The following is a 20819-nucleotide window of genomic DNA, read 5'->3' on the forward strand; positions in this document are numbered from 1 at the left end:
CGTGAAGGGAGATAAAACTTTAACTTCTTAAACTTTTATATCTTCGCCATTATGGATAATGATGAACACGTGACTGGGAATCACACACTGCAGCCCCCGATGACCGCTCCAGACTACGGGATGTAGCCGAGAGCCGTGAGCTGTCACACTCTCCGATCCCAGGGCTTTATTCCACAAGGCCAACGTGTTTTTCCGGCCCTGTGGAATAAATCCCAGACACCCAGGATGGGAAAAAACATATGGGTTGTAACTAAGGGGTTAAAGCATTTTATTATTGTAATTTAATTTTTCAGCCATATTGTTCTATTCCTCTATTCTGTAAAGCAAGGAATACAATGGTAAGTACATTTGTTTTACATTTATTTACTTGGCAGGGTTTCGGTTTGAGGCATCCTCACTTTTCAGAGTGACAATCTAGCAACAGGTCAGCTCTACATTGAATCCAATTCAGTTTTGGATTTCTATTACTATATACATCATATTGTATGTTATTCCAATGATGCCATATGATTGCACAGGTTACCCCGGACAGTGTGATACAGTTGAATCTCCAAGGAGGAGGAGATGGCAGCATAAATGACCGCTCTTACACACTGGAGGAGTTGAAGGAATTGCTGAATAAACTTATGCTTATGTCTGCTAAGGGAGACCAGAGCAATGAGGAGGTTGAAAAGTTTTCAGAGGTAAGATTAAAAAAAAACAAAAAAACATTGGTCTGTAAAGGGTCTGTATAATTGTAATTCTAAAATGGTGCAGAACCAGGGGTGGGGAGGTGCTGACTGCAGATTTTTCAAAAATCATGTCAAAACAGCTATAGAACTACTGCGAGGAGTGGAGTCACCCAAAGCATCGTTGTTAGAGATGAGCGAACGTACTCGTCCGAGCTTGATGCTCGTTCGAGTATTAGCGTGTTCGAGATGCTTGTTATTTGATACGAGCACCACGCGATGTTCGAGTTACTTTCACTTTCATCTCTGAGACGTTAGCACGCTTTACTGGCCAATAGAAAGACAGGGAAGGCATTACAACTTCCCCCTGCGACGTTCAAGCCCTATACCACCCCCCTGCAGTGAGTGGCTGGCGAGATCAGGTGTCACCCGCGTATAAAAATCGGCCCCTCCCGCGGCTCGCCACAGATGCATTCTGACAGAGATCAGGGAAAGTGGTATCTTGCTGGAGTTGCTATAGGGAGAGTGTTAGGAGTATTTTAGGCTTCAAGAACCCCAGCGGTCCTTCTTAGGGCCACATCTAACCGTATGCAGTAGTGTGGAGGCTGCTTTTTGCAGTGTTGCACATTTTTTTTTTTTTTGTATATCGGCCGTGCAGAGCATTGCGTCCTGCAGTAATTATACATAGTGCAGGGCCAGTAGTGCTGGTGAGGCAGGGACAGAAGACACATTAAGTGAATATAGGCAGTGGACCTTTCCAAAAACATTTGGGAAAAAAAAAATCGATTTGGGCTGCCTGTGACCGTCCTTAGTGTACTGGGTCTCTGCTGGGGGTAGTTGTCCTAATTCATACGCAGCCAGCTAAGTGTTACAGCAGGCTTGGGCAAAATTCTTTCCTGGCTCTGTGTTGGCTGTTACATCACCGCTGTATTCCTGTCCACAGTGCAACAGTGTGCAGTTATTTTACATAGTCCAGGGCCACTAGTGGTGACGCAGAGAGAGAAGACATATTTAGTGTATATAGGCAGTGGGCCTTTCCAAAAACATTTGGGAAAAAAATCTATTTGGGCTGCCTGTGACCGTCCTCATTGTACTGGGTCTCTGCTGGGGGTAGTTGTCCTAATTCATACGCAGCCATCTAAGTGTTACAGCAGGCTTGCGCAAAATTCTTTCCTGGCTCTGTGTTGGCTGTTACATCACCGCTGTATTCCTGTCCACAGTGCAACAGTGTGCAGTTATTTTACATAGTCCAGGGCCACTAGTGGTGACGCAGAGAGAGAAGACATATTTAGTGTATATAGGCAGTGGGCCTTTCCAAAAACATTTGGGAAAAAAAATCTATTTGGGCTGCCTGTGACCGTCCTCAGTGTACTGCGTCTGTGCTGGGGGTAGTTGTCCTAATTCATACGCAGCCAGCTAAGTGTTACAGCAGGCTTGCGCAAAATTATTTCCTGGCTCTTCTGTGTGTTCCGTAAGCGAAGTCAGCCTCTAACCACAGGCCAATAAGCAGGACATTTAATTACAGCGTTCTGTTTCTGCACTACTGCTAATACACCATGCTGAGGGGTAGGGGTAGGCCTAGAGGACGTGGACGCGGGCGAGGACACGGAGGCCCAAGTCAGGGTGTGGGCACAGGCCGAGCTCCTGATCCAGGTGTATCGCAGACGACTGCTGCGGGACTAGGAGAGAGGCACGTTTCTGGCGTCCCCACATTCATCTCACAATTAATGGGTCCACGCGGTAGACCTTTATTAGAAAATGAGCAGTGTGAGCAGGTCCTGTCGTGGATGGCAGAAAGTGCATCCAGCAATCTATCGACCACCCAGACTTCTGCGCCGTCCACTGCTGCAACTCTGAATCCTCTGGCTGCTGCTCCTCCTTCCTACCAGCCTCCTCACTCCATTACAATGACACATTCTGAGGAGCAGGCAGACTCTCAGGAACTGTTCTCGGGCCCCTGCCCAGAATGGGCAGCAATGGTTCCTCCCCCACCGGAGGAGTTTGTCGTGACCGATGCCCAACCTTTGGAAAGTTCCCGGGGTCCGGGGGATGAGGCTGGGGACTTCCGGCAACTGTCTCAAGAGCTTTCAGTGGGTGAGGAGGACGATGACAATGAGACACAGTTGTCTATCACTCAGCTAGTAGTAATTGGAGTAAGTCCGAGGGAGGAGCGCACAGAGGATTCGGAGGAAGAGCAGCAGGACGATGAGGTGACTGACCCCACCTGGTTTGCTACACCTACTGAGGACAGGTCTTCAGTGGGGGAGGCAAGGGCAGCAGCAGGGCAGGTTGGAAGAGGCAGTGCGGTGGCCAGGGGTAGAGGCAGGGCCAGACCGAATAATCCACCAACTGTTTCCCAAAGCGCCCCCTCACGCCATGTCACCCTGCAGAGGCCGAGGTGCTCAAAGGTCTGGCAGTTTTTCACTGAGAGTGCAGACGACCGACGAACAGTGGTGTGCAACCTGTGTGGTGCCAAGATCAGCCGGGGAGCCACCACCACCAGCCTCACCACCACCAGCATGCGCAGACATATGATGGCCAAGCACCCCACAAGGTGGGACGAAGGCCGTTCACCGCCTCCGGTTTGCACCGCTGCCTCTCCCCCTGTGCCCCAACCTGCCACTGAGATCCAACCCCCCTCTCAGGACACAGGCACTACCGTCTCCTGGCCTGCACCCACACCCTCACCTCTTCTGTCCTCGGCCCCATCCACCAATGTCTGTCAGCGCACTGTCCAGCCGTCGCTAGCGCAAGTGTTGGAGTACGCCGCCACGCACCCGCACGCTCAAGCGATAAACGTGCACATAGCCAAATTTATCAGCCTGGAGATGCTGCCGTATAGGGTTGTGGAAACAGAGGCTTTCAAAAGTATGATGGCGGCTGGGGCCCCGCGCTACTCAATTCCCAGTCGCCACTACTTTTCCCGATGTGCCGTCCCAGCCCTGCACGACCACGTCTCCCGCAACATTGTACGCACCCTCACCAACGCGGTTACTGCCAAGGTCCACTTAACAACGGACACGTGGACAAGCACAGGCGGGCAGGCCCACTATATCTCCCTGACGGCACATTGGGGGAATTTAGTGGAGGCTGGGACAGAGTCAGAGCCTGGGACCGCTCACGTCCTACCCACCCCCAGAATTGCGGGCCCCAGCTCGGTGGTGGTATCTGCGGTGGTGTATGCTTCCTCCACTAAACCAACCTCCTCCTCCTCCTCCTCCGCAACCTCTGTCTCGCACTCAAGATGTGTCAGCAGCAGCACGTCGGCAGCAGTCGGTGTCGCGCGGCGTGGCAGCACAGCGGTGGGCAAGCGTCAGCAGGCCGTGCTGAAACTACTCAGCTTAGGAGATAAGAGGCACACGGGCCACGAACTGCTGCCGGGTCTGACAGAGCAGACCGACCACTGGCTTGCGCCGCTGAGCCTCCAACCGGGCATGGTCGTGTGTGACAACGGCCGTAACCTGGTGGCGGTTCTGCAGCTCGGCAGCCTCATGCACGTGCCATGCCTGGCCCACGGCTTTAATTTGGTGGTTCAGCGCTTTCTGAAAAGCTACCCACGCTTGTCATACCTGCTCGGAAAGGTGCGCCGGCTCTGCGCACATTTCCGCAAGACCCACACGGACGCTGCCACCCTGCGCACCCTGCAACATCGGTTTCGTCTGCCAGTGCACCGACTGCTGTGCGACGTGCCCACACAGTGGAACTCTACGCTCCACATGTTGGCCAGGCTCTATGAGCAGCGTAGAGCTATAGTGGAATACCAACTCCAACATGGGTGGCGTAGTGGGAGTCAGCCTCCTCAATTCTTTACAGAGGAGTGGGCCTGGTTGGCAGACATCTGCCAGGTCCTTGGAAACTTTGAGGAGTCTACCCAGATGGTGAGCGGCGATGCTGCAATCATTAGCGTCACCATTCCTCTGCTATGCCTTTTGAGAAGTTCCCTGCAAAGCATAAAGGCAGACGCTTTGCGCTCGGAAACGGAGGCGGGGGAAGACAGTATGTCGCTGGATAGGCAGAGCACCCTCCTGTCTATATCTCAGCGCCTTGAGGAGGAGGAGGAGGAGCATGAGGAGGATGAGGAGGAGGGGGAAGAGACAGCTTGGCCCACTGCTGAGGGTACCCATGCTGCTTGCCTGTCATCCTTTCAGCGTGTATGGCCTGAGGAGGAGGAGGATCCTGAAAGTGATCTTCCTAGTGAGGACAGCCATGTGTTGCGTACAGGTACCCTGGCACACATAGCGGACTTCATGTTAGGATGCCTTTCTCGTGACCCTCGCGTTACACGCATTCTGGCCACTACGGATTACTGGGTGTACACACTGCTCGACCCACGGTATAAGGAGAACCTTTCCACTCTGATACCCGAAGAGGAAAGGGGTTCGAGAGTGATGCTATACCACAGGACCCTGGCGGAAAAACTGATGGTAAAATTCCCATCCGACAGCGCTAGTGGCAGAAGGCGCAGTTCCGAGGGCCAGGTAGCAGGGGAGGCGCAGAGATCAGGCAGCATGTACAGCACAGGCAGGGGAACACTCTCTAAGGCCTTTGACAGCTTTCTGGCTCCCCAGCAAGACTTTGTCACCGCTCCCCTGTCAAGGCTGAGTCGGCGGGAGCACTGTAAAAGGATGGTGAGGGAGTACGTAGCCGATCGCACGACCGTCCGCCGTGACGCCTCTGCCCCCTACAACTACTGGGTGTCGAAGCTGGACACGTGGCCTGAACTCGCGCTGTATGCCCTGGAGGTGCTTGCTTGTCCTGCGGCTAGCGTCTTGTCAGAGAGGGTGTTTAGTGTGGCTGGGGGAATCATCACGGATAAGCGTACCCACCTGTCAACCGACAGTGCCGACAGGCTTACACTCATCAAGATGAACAAAGCCTGGATTTCCCCAGACTTCTCTTCTCCACCAGCGGACAGCAGCGATACCTAAGCAATACGTAGGCTGCACCCGCGGATGGAAGCATCGTTCTATATCACCATCAAAAACGGGGACATTTTTGCTTCATCAATCTGTGTATAATATTCCTCCTCCTCCTCCTGCTCCTCCTCCTGAAACCTCACATAATCACGCCGAACGGGCAATTTTTCTTAAGCCCACAAGGCTCAGTCATATAATTTTTCTAAACAATTTTTATACGTTTCAATGCTCATTAAAGCGTTGAAACTTGCACCTGAACCAATATTTATTTAAACTGGGCTGCCTCCAGGCCTAGTTACAAATTAAGCCACATTAACCAAAGCGATTAATGGGTTTCACCTGCCCTCTTGGTTGGGCATGGGCAATTTTTCTGAGGTACATTAGTACTGTTGGTACACCAATTTTTTGGGGCCCTCGCCTACAGTGTAATCCAATTAATTTTTTGCCCACCTGCATTAAAGCTGACGTTACATCAGCTGTGATGGGCACTGCAATGGGATATATTTATGTACCGCCGGTTGCTTCCTGTGACCCACCCATGCTGTTGGTCCACACGGAGTTGTAACTGCATGTGTCCACTTCTAAAGAACCCCAGTCTGACTGGGGCATGCAGTGTGGGCCGAAGCCCACCTGCATTAAACATCACATTACCTCAGCTGTGATGGGCAATGCAATGGGATATATTTATGTGCCGGCGGTGGCTTCCTGGCACCCACCCATGCTGTCGGTCCACAGGGACTTCACAATAGGGAGTTGTACCTGCCTGTGTCTATGAATTAAAAACCCCGGTCAGGTTGGGGCATGCAGTGTGGGCCGAAGCCCACCTGCATTTAATCTGATGTTAGCTCTGGTGTCCAGGGCACTGCAATGGGATACATTTATGTACAGCCGGTGGGTTCCAGGGAGCCACCCATGCTGTGGATGCACACGGAATTCCCATTGCAGAGTTGTACCTGCCTGTGACTATTTATAAAAAACCGCGGTCTGACTGGGGCATGCAGACACCTTGACAGAATGAATAGTGTGTGGCACATAGGTTCCCCATTGCTATGCCCACGTGTGCAGCTCCTGATGGAGGTGGCACAGGATTGGATTTCTCATTGCTTCTGTACAGCATTGTGGGCTATCGCCCCGCCCCTTTTAAAGAGGGTCGCTGCCTAGCCGTGCCAACCCTCTGCAGTGTGTGCCTGCGGTTCCTCCTCATGGCAGACGCACTTATAAATAGACATGAGGGTGGTGTGGCATGAGGGCAGCTGAAGGCTGCGCAGGGACAATTTGGTGTGCGCTGTGGACACTGGGTGTTGGGGGGGGGGGGGGGTTGGGCAGCATGTAACCTAGGAGAAGTGGCAGTGGAGTGTCATGCAGGCAGTGATTGTGCTTTGTTGGAGGTAGTGTGGTGCTTAGCTAAGGTATGCATTGCTAATGAGGGCTTTTCAGAAGTAAAAATTGTTGGGAGGGGGTGGGGCACTCTTGCCGCTATTGTGGCTTAATAGTGGGACCTGGGAACTTGAGATGCAGCCCAACATGTAGCCCCTCGCCTGCCCTATCCGTTGCTGTGTCGTTCCCATCACTTTCTTGAATTGCTCAGATTTTCACAAATGGAAACCTTAGCGAGCATCGGCGATATACAAAAATGCTCGGGTCGCCCATTGACTTCAATGGGGTTCGTTACTCGAAACGAACCCTCGAGCATCGCGATAATTTCGTCCCGAGTAACGAGCACCCGAGCATTTTGGTGCTCGCTCATCTCTAATCGTTGTAGGTTTTAGTTTTAAAGGGATTTATTAATGATTTTACAAAGTTATTTCATAACAAACTGTTGTGCTACTTATTACTCCTCGCAGGGGGATCTTATATGTTCAATCGCATAAACATCATAACAAACAAATAAACAGACTTACAAACAAACATTGCCTTAATGGCTTAATATATTGGATGTTCTGGTGCAAACAGGATAAGCTTAATACCGTAGTACTATGTGTTCTACTTCCTGACCCTCACGCCTCTTCTTCCCCTGTTTCATAATATTGTCAAATTCTCACCCTTCCTCTCCACCCCACCCCCACCCCCCCTCCCTTATTTATGGTCCAAAGTCATCCCCTCACAACGTTAGTAGCCGGGGCAAGCCTGGGATATTTAGGTACTCAGACCATGGCTGCCACGTCTTAAGGAATCCTTCCAGACAATCTTCCCTCATGGCGGACAACTTTTCATATAGCATCATTCGAGATATTCTCGTTACAACTGGTTCCACGTCTAGAACAGGCGAAAGCCACTTGGGCGCAATATAAGTTCTAGCCGCCATGCAGGCAGATGTATGGGAAAGCTTGTGCTGTTGATTTGTAAAACCCCCAGGTTTGTCCTCCAGGAGGCAAGCCGATGGGAGCATTGAAAAGTTTTACCCACTACTCATGTTATTAGATTGGTTACTTGACCCCACAGAGATCTCACTAGCGGACATGTCCACCATATATGTGATACGGACCCCAGAGTTCCACACCCCCTAAAGCAATAGGGGAGGAAGTAGGTGAAAAATGGTCATTGAAACATAATATGCTCTATGAAGTATCTTGTATGAGGATTCCATTAGTTACTTGATGGCTTCCCTTAGAAATAAAGTTACAGCAGTGAGGCAATCTTTCTAATGATAAAGAAAAGTTCAGGTCTATTTCCCAACGTTTCATGAAAGGGAGTTTATCCTCATGTGAAGGTTGCATAGGTGACCTCAAACAGAACGTCTCAAAGGGGGGTTGGATTCACCGAGGTAAGGGGTCGGGATAGTCTAGAGCGTATGAAGCTGCATATCTGGTTTACTTCTATCCATAGATGCGCAGGGACCATGTATTTCTCAGAGATTTTTTGTGGGGAAAGTGGCCTATTTAGCGTTAAAACTGGTGTAATAATGTGATGCCATTGTTCCTCCACCATATCAGCCTCTCTCCCTGAATGCTTGGTGGAAAATCCTGGTTGGGTATAATGGGGATCAAGGGAGGGAGGGCCGACATCAACTGATGTTTAAATCTATTTTTCCTCCATATCAAGTAGAGATTATAAGTTAGGGGGGACTTGTTTTGCAAGTCTCTTATCTTTTCCTCTTTATTTCAATTGTCGTAGGTTTTGAGGTTATACGTATGAATAAATCTTGTTTTCTCATCTGTATCATTGGGGGACGCAGCAAACACCTTGGAGTATAGCTTCTGCCACTAGGAGGCGACACTAAGCATAAAAGTGTTAACTCCTCCCACTAGCTATACCCAGCTATACCCATCATGCTAGCTCAGTTTTTAGCTTAGTGTCGTAGGAGGCAGACTGTCTCTCCTACAGAGACTTTTTTTCATCTTTTATTTTTCATTTTTATCCAAAAGATCAGGGAATAACAGGGAGGCAGGACTCTCCCTGTTAACCCGCCGAGGTGGGCGAACAGAATGGAGCTAACCTTCTGTTGTCTGCCCAGTCCTTCGGAAGACAAGGAGGAACATGCAGGCCCTAACCTGGATGTGACCTGCCAGCCCTAGAGCCCTCCTTTCCTACAGTCCGTCTGCCCTCCCTGTCTGATGGTGGGGAGAAGCTCTGCTGGAGCTAGGAAGCCACCTTACCTCTGTCAAGAGGTGAGTATTGATTTTTTTTTTACAGCGTATTCCCGACGTATAAGTCGACAGTTGGGGGTCGTCTTATAAGCTGGAAAATACGGTATGTGGTTTTATTTTGTTAGACCGCTGCCGTGCGGACTGTAATGGGGTGTTCCCTGGTGTTTGTGTAGTGACTTACATTGCGCCACCTGCGGCTTGTGTTGTGCCGCCCATGGCAGGTAGTAATGCACTGCAGTTTGTTTTTGGTCATGACGCTCGCAGGTTATGCTCTTGCTGCTCGTGGCTTATGGTGATGCTGGTGCTGCGGCTTATGCTGGTGTCGGGCCGTGGCTCGTGTTGTGCCACCCGCAGAAGGGCTGTGGTTAGCCGCCATATGGCCGCCGAAAAGAGCTGCTATGCAGTTTAGGCGTTATGGCGGCAGTGTGGGGAGGAGTATTTTTCCGCCGTGCTGCCCCCTCCCTCTTTCAGTGCAACCACGCGCCCGGCCTAGCTTGCACGACTGTCTGTAACCCAGTGCTGCCATGTTAGCAGCACCATAACATCCTAGCCCCTGCTGGTGTCTTGGACTACACTTCAAGTCACCGCTCACCGCTGCGTGGTCATGTGACCTCGTGCTCCTACTTCCTCCGCACTGACATTGGTTAGCCGCCCTTTAAGGTTGGCACCGTGCAGCTGTTTTAAAATTTGGTGCCACGCGTCTCTTTTAATCTGACGCCACACGGCCATTTGAATCTGGCACGTGAACCCACCGTGATGTCAAAGCGCTGCCAGGTGTCACAGCATTGCTATGGGACCTTAGCGCTGCCATATGTCCTACACTGTAGGACCTACAGTGTTGCCATGTCCCTGGCATTAGCTCTGCCAGGTCCCTGGCGCGGCCATCGTATTCGCCGCCACATGGCCTCGTGTTGCTGCGCGATATAGGTGCATTTACCGCTGTACGGTCTTGGATTTTAGCTGCTGCGCGGGCTTATACTTTTGCTATGTGACGCATGGCTATGTCTCATAATCACTGCACAGCTGCTGTTTTTAGTCGCTGTGCAGCCTGCAGCGCCGTCTAGGGCACGTGTCCTGCATACATCACCGCAAGGCAGGATAGACTGGTGTATGACCCATGTGTTTTGCCGCTGATTGGCTTGGAGTGCAGGGCCGCCAGCAGGTTTTTGGTGTAATTTGCCTCTGAACAGCTTGTGTAGCTCGCCACGTACAGCTTGTGTTTATGTCTGCCGTAGGCTGGTTTATATTTCTTGTGTGGTCCGTTTCGCCGTCATGCGGCGGTTCACGGCTATCCTGACCACTCCAAATGCGCCTAGCACCTTCCATCCTCCCACCTGGGGTTGCTGAAACCTGTGGTACCTCCATAATGAATAGAGTACTCGCACAGGGATTTTCCGGACTCCTCGCTCCCCATGTCTACCAAGCAATAGGTTGATTTTTGCCTGTCAATGATCCCCTGCAGTTCCTGCAGCCAGATGTACCGCAGGATCCACGTCTAGGAGGACACATGGACAGATGCCGGCCAGAGCCACATACTGCGTGCACTTTCGCTACATCTGAGATTACATCCAGCAGCGAAGATCTCTTCCAACGGACAACAGTATGCAATGTCTTGTCAGTACTTACACAGGAAGTCTCTGGACTCTTCGCTCCCTGCATTAGATTGAGCCTTGCCTCGTCAGTAGCTCTTCTGCTGCCCCCCTGCAGGCAGACATACCGCAATGTCCGTGTCCGGATGACACGCGGACGGGGGCAGACAGATCCACATACTATGTGCGGTCTCGCTGCAGTACGAGATTATATCTAGCCAGAGAATATCTCGTTTTACGGATGACCGGGTCCAAGCTGATTGTAGATAGTACTACAGACATGCTGAGACCTGTGGTACCTTTCGTGCCTGAAGCAGCACATGCACTGGTCCGGGTATTACCCTCGGTAACTGTCCTTCTGCAGTTCCCTGCATCCAGGGTCTGAGTCCAGAATGACACGTAATCAGGGTCCGGACACAGCCACAGATGATGTGCGCTCTCGCTACAGTACGAGATTTACATCCAGCAGTGAATATCTCATCTTACGGACAATGTTACTCAAACTGATTGTCAGCTGTACTCTGGCCTTGATGGCAGGCCGGATCGGGTTGAGTCTGGCCTAACGACTAGCTGCCCTATTACCCCTCCTGCAGTTACCTGCAGGCAACCTACCGCAGGGTCCGAGGCCAGGATGACACACGGACAGCTAGAACCATGTACAGTGTGTGATCTCGCTATGACACGAAATTTACATCCACACAGAATAATCTGTCCTATGAGAAATATTGTCGAACTGCCTGTGGGCTTTTCTCCTGCCTTGCTGAGACTTGTGGTACCTTCCAGATGGAAAAATTACTATCACAGGAATTCTGCGAACACATCGCGCCTCATGTCCGCTCTGCAGTGGCTGAGCTCGAGCACCGCAGCTTTATCCAACGGCTAGCTCCCCTGGGATGACCACCTGCATCTTCCTGCAGGTAACGTTAGTGCGATCTCCGATTACAGGAGAGCCACGGGCTGGAGCCATATACTATGTGCACTCCGCCACAGACAAGAGTGATGTGCAGCCAGAGAGCATGTCGTTTTCTGCACACTCCAGACTTGTTGGCATCTAGTGGTGTTTCTGGGTCCTAACTCCGACAGGGATACAGGGATAGATACATCTATAGAAGGCCCCTCCAGTCGGCTATGACATGCTGACCAACGGTGAGTCCGCTCCCTTTTGGGCGGTTTCGGAACTATAAGATATCTGGTGGTTCCTAGGAACCTGGACTGCTAGTTCTATCATCCGTGTCCGTATGGACATGGGTAGCCTACGGGCATGATACCGGAGGAGACAGAGTCCCCTGCTGACCCTGATGGGTGCGGAACAGGCCACATTTTTTCCTATATTGTGGATGGAGAAACGGTGGCCTCTATAACCAGAGCGGTCTCTAATTGCGGATCAAGTGTAGAGCGTTAATCCTCAGCAAAACTAGTTCATCCTATTCCCTTGCGAGACGAATCGTATAGGGAAGTTAACACTTTCAACGGAATTAAGGTGGACGGATCCAGAAGACCGCTGCAATCCTTTTGCATTGTTCTCTCCTGCATTATTGCTTACAGGAGTCAATGAAACAGTCTATGCCTGTACTGTCAGCAAATTCTTAGGGTTCGTCCCTCTCTACGGCTGGCGTTTTTTTCAAAGGGACCAGTGAGAGTCCCGTACTGGTGTACCTTTGCGGCCGGACGGGGGTTGTCAGGATACACAGCATCAAAGTCATGCTGTGCTTCAGCTATGCGACCTGAGGCCAGAGATCAGTCCTGGGGTTCTAGATCCCCCTACTCCCATGCTGGGGGTAGTCAGCTGCGTATACCACTTCTTCAAGATACGCAAACCAGGAACTTCCCGTCGCAAGCCTTCCAGCCTTGGTCAGCACAGGGAAGTGGTTGTGAATAGCATTGTTTCTTTATTGGCGCCTGGAATCGACCTGCTTTCTCCCTCACGGTGGGACTGTGAAGGTGATATTGACAGCTTGGAGGTATATGGCAGCTGACGTACAACTAGGTCAACCGTTGGAAGGTACCTAACTTTCTGAAGTTTCAGGGCTGATAGCTCCACAGCTCTGTTTTGGATGCCGATTTTCAACCGAAAGTTGACATGAAGTGATGGTCGTTATAAACCTGTTGTATTTTCTCTTGCTGACGATGGTATTGGCATCCACTTCAGTGAAGTAGTCGGTGGGCTCCTTTCTCAGTAGTGCCTCGTCCTGAGGAACGCTTCGGGGGCAAGTGGGCTCCGTCTGACTACGCAAGAGGTTACATGCTGTTTTATAACCCTTGCCGTGTCACTAGGAATGCGTGACTGTCTTATTGTTCTATTGGCTTAAATCCAGTGCATATCCATATATGTAATGTCCGCAGTTCCGCCTGAGGCAGGGTTAATCACTTAGTCAATTAAGTTAATCATTATCCAGGTGTGACACTTCCAGTTTCCAGTCTTTTTGCAAGGAGTTAAGTAGTCAGGCATTCTGTCCTTCTTGTTGGCTTCAGATTACATCTCTCTGTTCTTGCAAAACTTTGGTGTAATATCTACTCAATTATCATTAAGGTCCATATTAAGTTTTTTTTCCATTACAGTATTGCATAGTATTAGCACACGTATAAAAAAGGAAGGACATATATATATATATATATATCATACCTACATACACATATATTTCCCTCTCAAACCCCCCTAAAAACTTAATATGAAGATCAAGCACCAAGCCTCGCACTCTCCCTCGGTCGCTCCTTTCCGTATCCATATCTTATACCTACATACACATATATTTCCTTCTCACAGGGATTAGTATACGATCACTGAAAGGTTGGCCTCGGAGTACACTGAACAGCCAATTTATTCATTGTAGGGGTTGGCGGACTTTGCTCGGGCACTGCAGTAGTAAATGTCCTCCCCCAGGGTCCTCGGACCCAAGGCACACGACTGCAAAGCTGGTGACACTAGTGTGTAGCAGTCGGCATGAATCCCATAACAGCAACAACAGCACCAGCAGGATCGCAGGCATGGGATTCAGATCACCATAGCAATTGGCCTGTCTGCGTCTGCAGTCCTCTGTGTCCTGTCACTATGACACTCCTCCAGTCCTCTTCAGTTTCATTGTAAACCTTATAAAATCAAACTGGAATGTTTTATTATTATTTTTTATGTGCAGTGCTTGGATATGCTCAGAATTGCGAAATATAAGGATATTGTTATATATGTAAAATATGCATACCTGCACTTTCAGATGCATTTTCAGATAAGCTGCCATGTGTGTACAGGAGAAATGACCACGTCTCTGGCAATTATATGACATGTATCCTGCATTTATTACCAGTTTTCCCTTCTGCAGGCTCCATCTTTAATTCTCATCCTCCCCTGAGATAGGTACAGAGCTTCTGAAGTAATAAGGACACAGGGGACGTTTCTTTAGCGTTGGGGTGAAGGCCTATCTTCACAGGGGTGCCCCGTGCACTCACACTGCAGACTGCCAGATCTGCAGACACTCTGTTGATAATCTCCAGTCTCTACCTTTCCTGTTGGTATAGCGTGTGAGTAACTGTGTGTACACACATTATATTGGGTTTACTTACCATTTGTCCAGAATGCCTGAATCATCCTGACAGTAGAGAGTCGGGCATTCAGAATCTGCGCCCTGCAGATTGGACCACACTGGATGTAATATAGCATGGGAAGTCAGGACTAGTAAGTGAAGGACAGTGAACAACTGGCAGAATGCTATATGCTCCCTGCATAAAAAAGTGAATTGCAAACGGGGCAACAGAAAAATGCGTCCGAGCACCTGAAATTCGGAACTTACAGACATGAAACATGGTGCAAATGAGCAGGTAATGAGAACCTGTTGTATTTTAGAAAACCTACTGAAACCTCCGGTACTCCACGCTTTAATACTAGCTGCAGCAGCAGATCTGTTTGAGTCTTTTGTTTCTGCCTAACTCCAGCAGCTCTCCTCCTCTCCCACTCCTCTCCATAGCCTTCTATAGGCAGCTCCCATCTCCACTGCTTGTAGTTCATTTCAGTGTGCCTGTTACTAGAGAGGGACTTCACATGAAAATGGGCAATGACCAGCAAATTAGAAGGAAAGGAAGGCGCCCTGTGGCTAGCAACTTTAGGGGGATTCTTCTGCACAAAAGCTGCCTTTTAGGTACATAAAGCGATTTGCACTTCTGCTAGACATCCCATTGGTTATCACTAGAGATGAGCGAGCACCCAAATGCTTGGGTGCTCGTTGCTCGAGTTGAACTTTTTCTAATGCTCGAAAGTTCATTTCGAGTAACGAACCCCATTGAAGTCAATGGGGGACTCGAGCATTTTTGTATGGGACCGATGCTCCGCATAGCTGATGGCTTGTCAAACACCAGAAAACATCAGAAAGTCATGGAAACACCACAGAAATGGATAGAGAAGGGCAGGGGCAGCATGCATGGCTGCATCTGAGGCTCCCAGGTCCGACTATTAAGCCAAAATCGGGGCAAGAGTCTAGCGTCACCCCCCTAACAATTTACTTTGGACAAACAGTCATTAGCAAGGCACACCTTAGCTAAGCACCACACTACCTGCAACCAAGGACAATCACTGCCTGCAGGTAACACCGCTGCCTCTTCTCCTGGGTTACATGCTGGCATTGCTGTCCCCCCCCCCCCCCCCGCATGACCCTGCGTCCACAGCGCACACAAAGGTTCCCTGCGCAGCGTTCAGCTGCCCTCATGCCACACACTCGCTTCATAGCCACACCACCCTTATGTCAATTTATAAGTGAGTACTGGATGAGGAGGAACCAGAGGCACACACTGAAGAGGGTTGGCAGGGCCAGGCAGCGACCCTGTTTGAAAGTGTGGGTGATAGCCCACAATGCTGTTAAGAATTGATGATAAATTGACGAACGATCATCATTCCAATCCCGTGCCACCTCTGTCACAAAATTGTCAGGAGCCGAAAACATGGGCATAAAGGGAACTCAGGTGTCAGCACTTCTACACATCTCCACAATGCAGCAATACTCTGTGTGGGAAGCACGTGAGCAGGCCCAGGGTCAGGCTCGGTCCCAGCCTCCACCTTGTGTGACCCAAGGTGTCGCGAGTTACATATCAATGGGAAATCCGTGTTTCCCCACACAATTCATTCTGTGTAGGTGTTAGATAGCTCAACACCGTAATGGGAAATCTTTGAGTTACTTGGGCTCGCCTATGGCAAAGTTTTACCCCGCCAAGGACCTCGGCCCACAATTTTACCCTAGTCAGTCAGTGTATTTGTGCCAGACAGGTAAAACACCGCTATGGGAAGTCTTTGTGCACCCACAGCATAGGCGAGCCCAAGGAAACCAAGAAAAATAATTACACATAAGGAAATCACAGCGCCCAAACATGGCAGTTTCCCCCCGCCAAGGACCTCGGCCCACATTTCTACCCTAGTCAGTCAGTGAATTTGTGCCAGATAGGTAAAACAGCGCTATGGGAAGGCTTCGTGCACCCACAGCATAGGCGAGCCCAAGGAACTTAAAGATAGTATTACGCATAAAAAAATCACAGAGCCCAAACATGGCAGTTTCACCCCACCAAGGACCTTGGTCCACATTTCTACCCTAGTCAGTCAGTGAATTTGTGCCAGATAGGTAAAACAGCGCTATGGGAAGGCTTCGTGCACCCACAGCATAGGCGAGCCCAAGGAACTTAAAGATAGTATTACGCATAAAAAAATCACAGAGCCCAAACATGGCAGTTTCACCCCGCCAAGGACCTCGGCCCACATTTTTACCCCAGTCAGTCAGTGTATTTGTGCCAGACCGGTAAAACACCGCTATGGGAAGTCTTTGTGCACCCACAGCAAAGGCGAGCCCAAGGAACCCAAGGAAATTATTACACATAAAGAAATCACAGCGCCCAAACATGGCAGAGTTTCACCCTGCTAAGGGCCTCGGCCTCGGCCCACATTTCTGCCCTAGTCAGCCAGTGTGTTTGTGCCAGACACGTAAAACAACGCAATGGGAAGTCTTTGTGCACCCACAGCATAGACGAGCCCCTGGAACCCAAGAAAAGTATTACACATAAAGAAATCAGAGCGCCCAAACACGACAATTTCACCCTGCCAAGGACCTCCACCTCGGCTCACACCCTCAGTAATCGTGGGCATAAAGCGGACTCGGATGCTAGTGCAGCTGTGAGTGTTTCATTAATGCAGTAACGCTCCTTTTGTTTGGCCCAAGCCAGTGTCTCAGATAACTGTGGTAACATGAGAGAAAATACATGTTGCCTAGTGCTGATCCCCTAACCCGAAGCAGGAGGAGGAGGTGGCATAACAAGGTCAAGAAACCATGACCGAGGTAGGACCCGCAATAGTCTGTGTGGGAAGTATGTGAGCGGGCCCTGGGTCAGGCACGGTCCCAGCCTCCACCTTGTGTGACCCAAGGTGCCGTGAGTTACATAGCAATGGAAAATCCATGTGTCCTCACACACTATTCATTCTGTGTAGGTGTCAGATAGCTCAACACCGCAAGGTGTCTTTGAGTTCCTTGGGCTCGCCTATGCTGTCAGTGCACAAAGATGGTATTACGCAAGAAAAAATCAGAGTGCCCAAACATGGCAGAGTTTCACCCCGCCAAGGACCTCGGCCTCGGCCCACATTTCTGCCCTAGTCAGTCAGTGTATTTGTGCCAGATAGGTAAAACACCGCGATGGGAAGTCTTTGTGCACCCACAGTATAGGCAGACCCCAGTAACATTCCTGTAGCAGAAGTATAGGCAGACCCCAGTAACATTTCTGTAGTAAAAGTATAGGCGGACCCCAGTAACATTCCTGTAGCAGAAGTATAGGCAGACCCCAGTAACATTTCTGTAGTAAAAGTATAGGCGGACCCCAGTAACATTCCTGTAGCAGAAGTATAGGCGGACCCCAGTAACATTCCTGTAGCAGAAGAGAAGTATAGGCAGACCCCAGTAACATTTCTGTAGTAAAAGTATAGGCGGACCCCAGTAACATTCTTGTAGCAGAAGTATAGGCAGACCCCTGTAACATTCCTTTAGCAGAAGTATAGGCAGACCCCTGTAACATTCCTGTAGCAAAGGTATAGGCAGACCCCAGTAACATTTCTGTAGCAAAGGTATAGGCAGACCCCAGTAACATTTCTGTTGCAAAAGTATAGGCAGACCCCAGTAACATTTCTGTAGTAAAAGTATAGGCAGACCCCAGTAACATTTCTGTAGTAAAGGTATAGGTGGACCCCAGTAACATTTCTGTAGCAAGAGTGTAGGCGAGCCCCTGAAACATTGGGGTACCAAAAGTATAGGCGAACCCCTGTCACATTTCTGTAGCAAAAGTATAGGCAGACCCCAGTAACATTTCTGTAGCAAGATTGTAGGTGAAGCCCTGAAACATTGGTGTACCAAAAGTATAGGCGGACCCCTGTCACATTTCTGTAGCAAACGTATAGGCAGACCCCAGTAACATTTCTGTAGCAAAAGTATAGGCAGACCCCAGTAACATTCCTGTAGCAGAAGTATAGGCGGACCCTAGTAACATTCCTGTAGCAGAAGAGAAGTATAGGCAGACCCCAGTAACATTTCTGTAGTAAAAGTATAGGCGGACCCCAGTAACATTCTTGTAGCAGAAGTATAGGCAGACCCCTGTAACATTCCTTTAGCAGAAGTATAGGCAGACCCCTGTAACATTCCTGTAGCAAAGGTATAGGCAGACCCCAGTAACATTTCTGTAGCAAAGGTATAGGCAGACCCCAGTAACATTTCTGTAGTAAAAGTATAGGCAGACCCCAGTAACATTTCTGTAGTAAAGGTATAGGTGGACCCCAGTAACATTTCTGTAGCAAGAGTGTAGGCGAGCCCCTGAAACATTGGGGTACCAAAAGTATAGGCGAACCCCTGTCACATTTCTGTAGCAAAAGTATAGGCAGACCCCAGTAACATTTCTGTAGCAAGATTGTAGGCGAAGCCCTGAAACATTGGTGTACCAAAAGTATAGGCGGACCCCTGTCACATTTCTGTAGCAAACGTATAGGCAGACCCCAGTAACATTTCTGTAGCAAAAGTATAGGCAGACCCCAGTAACATTTCTGTAGTAAAGGTATAGGTGGACCCCAGTAACATTTCTGTAGCAAGAGTGTAGGCGAGCCCCTGAAACATTGGGGTACCAAAAGTATAGGCGAACCCCTGTCACATTTCTGTAGCAAAAGTATAGGCAGACCCCAGTAACATTTCTGTAGCAAGATTGTAGGCGAAGCCCTGAAACATTGGTGTACCAAAAGTATAGGCGGACCCCTGTCACATTTCTGTAGCAAACGTATAGGCAGACCCCAGTAACATTTCTGTAGCAAAGGTATAGGCAGACCCCTGTAACATTTCTGTAGCAAAGGTATAGGCAGACCCCTGTAACATTTCTGTAGCAAGAGTATAAGCGAACCCCTGAAACATTGGTGTACCATGAGTGTAGGCGAAGACCGGAAAAATTAGTTAGATAACAGTATAGGTCAGGGCCAGAAAAATTGGTGTACCAAGAGTACAAGTGTACCCCTGAAAAATTGCTCAACCGCGAAGCCAGGTGAAACCCATAAACATTTTTTAAAGATACAGCTCGCTGTTGCTTCATTTGCAAGAGAGCCTGGAGGCAGCCCTGTGAAAAAAATGGTTTCTGTTAAAGTATCAATACTTTTGAAACTTTGAAAAACTGTAAAAAAAATTATAAATAGAGCCTTTTGTACCTCAGAAAAATTGGCAGTTCAGGGTGATGACATGCTGTTTTAGGAGGAGGAGTAATAATATCCGAGAGTGATTGACAAAGCTAATTCCCCCTTTTTTTCTGGTGATAGAGAATGCTATTTTCTCCTGTTGCAGCAAAAAGAATCATTAGGTTCCGCTGCTTTCCGCCGGTGGAAAAGAGAAGTCTGGGGAAATCCAGCCTTTGTTCATCTTTATGAGTGTAAGCATGTCGGCACTGGCAGTTCACAGGCGGGTATGCTTATCCGTGATGATTCCCCCAGCTGCACTAAACACCCTTTCTGACAAAACACTAGCGGCAGGGCAGGCCAAAACTTCCAGGGTGTACAGCGCAAGTTCGTGTCACGTGTCCAGCTTTGACACCCAATAGTTGTATGGAACAGAGGCATCACGGAGGATGGTAGTACGATCGGCTACGTACTCCCTTACCATCTTTTTACAGTCCTCCCTCCGACTCAGCCTTGACTGGGGAGTGGTGACACAGTCTTGCTGGGGAGCTGGACATGCTGCCTGATCCCCGCGCCTCCCCTGCTACTTGGCCCTCGGAACTGCATCTTCTACCACTAGCACTGTCAGATGGTAACATTAGCATCACTTTTTCAACCAGGGCCCTGTGGTATTGCATCACTCTCATACCCATTTCCTCTTCGGGAATGAGAGTGGAAAGGTTCTCCTTACACCGTGGGTCGAGAAGGGTGTACACACACTAATCCGTGTTGGCCAGAATGCGTCTAACGCTAGGGTCACGGGAAAGGCAGCCTAACATGAAGTCAGTCATGTGTGCCAGGGTACCAGTACGCAACACATCGCTGTCCTCACTAGGAAGATGACTTTCAGGATCCTCCTCCTACTCCTCCTCCTCTACAGCCCATACACGCTGAACAGATGAAAGGCAAGCAGCATGGGTACCCTCTGCAGTGTGGCCATCTGTCTCTTCCCCCTCCTCCTCCTCCCCCTTCCCCTCCCCCATCCAAAACGCGCTGATATATAGACATGAGGGTGGTCTGGCTATCAAGCGACATACTGTCATCCCCCGTCTCCTGTTCTAACCGCAAAGCGTCGGCCTTTATGCTTTGCAGTGAACTTCTCAGCAGGCAAAGCAGCGGGATGGTAACGCTAATGATTGCCGCATCGCCGCTCACCATCTGGGTAGACTCCTCAAAGTTTCCGAGGACCTGGCAGATATCTGCCATCCAGGCCCACTCCGTGGTAAAGAATTGGGGAGGCTGACTACCACTACGCCGCCCATGTTGCAGCTGGTATTCCACTATTGCTCTACGCTGCTCATACAGCCTGGCTAACATCTGCAGCATAGAATTCCAGCGTGTGGGCACGTCGCACAGCAGTCGGTGCT

At 49.7% G+C, this 20819-nt stretch overlaps 1 protein-coding gene across 1 annotated transcript in view; it reads left to right on the forward strand.

The window, feature by feature from the left end:
- Positions 1 to 20819, forward strand: part of LOC136611105 (E3 ubiquitin-protein ligase RNF213-like) — a 228127-nt gene that overhangs the window by 59243 nt on the left and 148065 nt on the right. Inside the window, exon 14 of the mRNA XM_066590378.1 lies at positions 519 to 683. Coding sequence (XP_066446475.1) covers positions 519 to 683 — 165 coding nt within the window. The remainder of the gene's footprint in view (positions 1 to 518; positions 684 to 20819) is intronic.

Source organism: Eleutherodactylus coqui, chromosome 2 (genome assembly GCF_035609145.1).
Source record: "Eleutherodactylus coqui strain aEleCoq1 chromosome 2, aEleCoq1.hap1, whole genome shotgun sequence".
Lineage (NCBI taxonomy): Eukaryota > Metazoa > Chordata > Amphibia > Anura > Eleutherodactylidae > Eleutherodactylus > Eleutherodactylus coqui.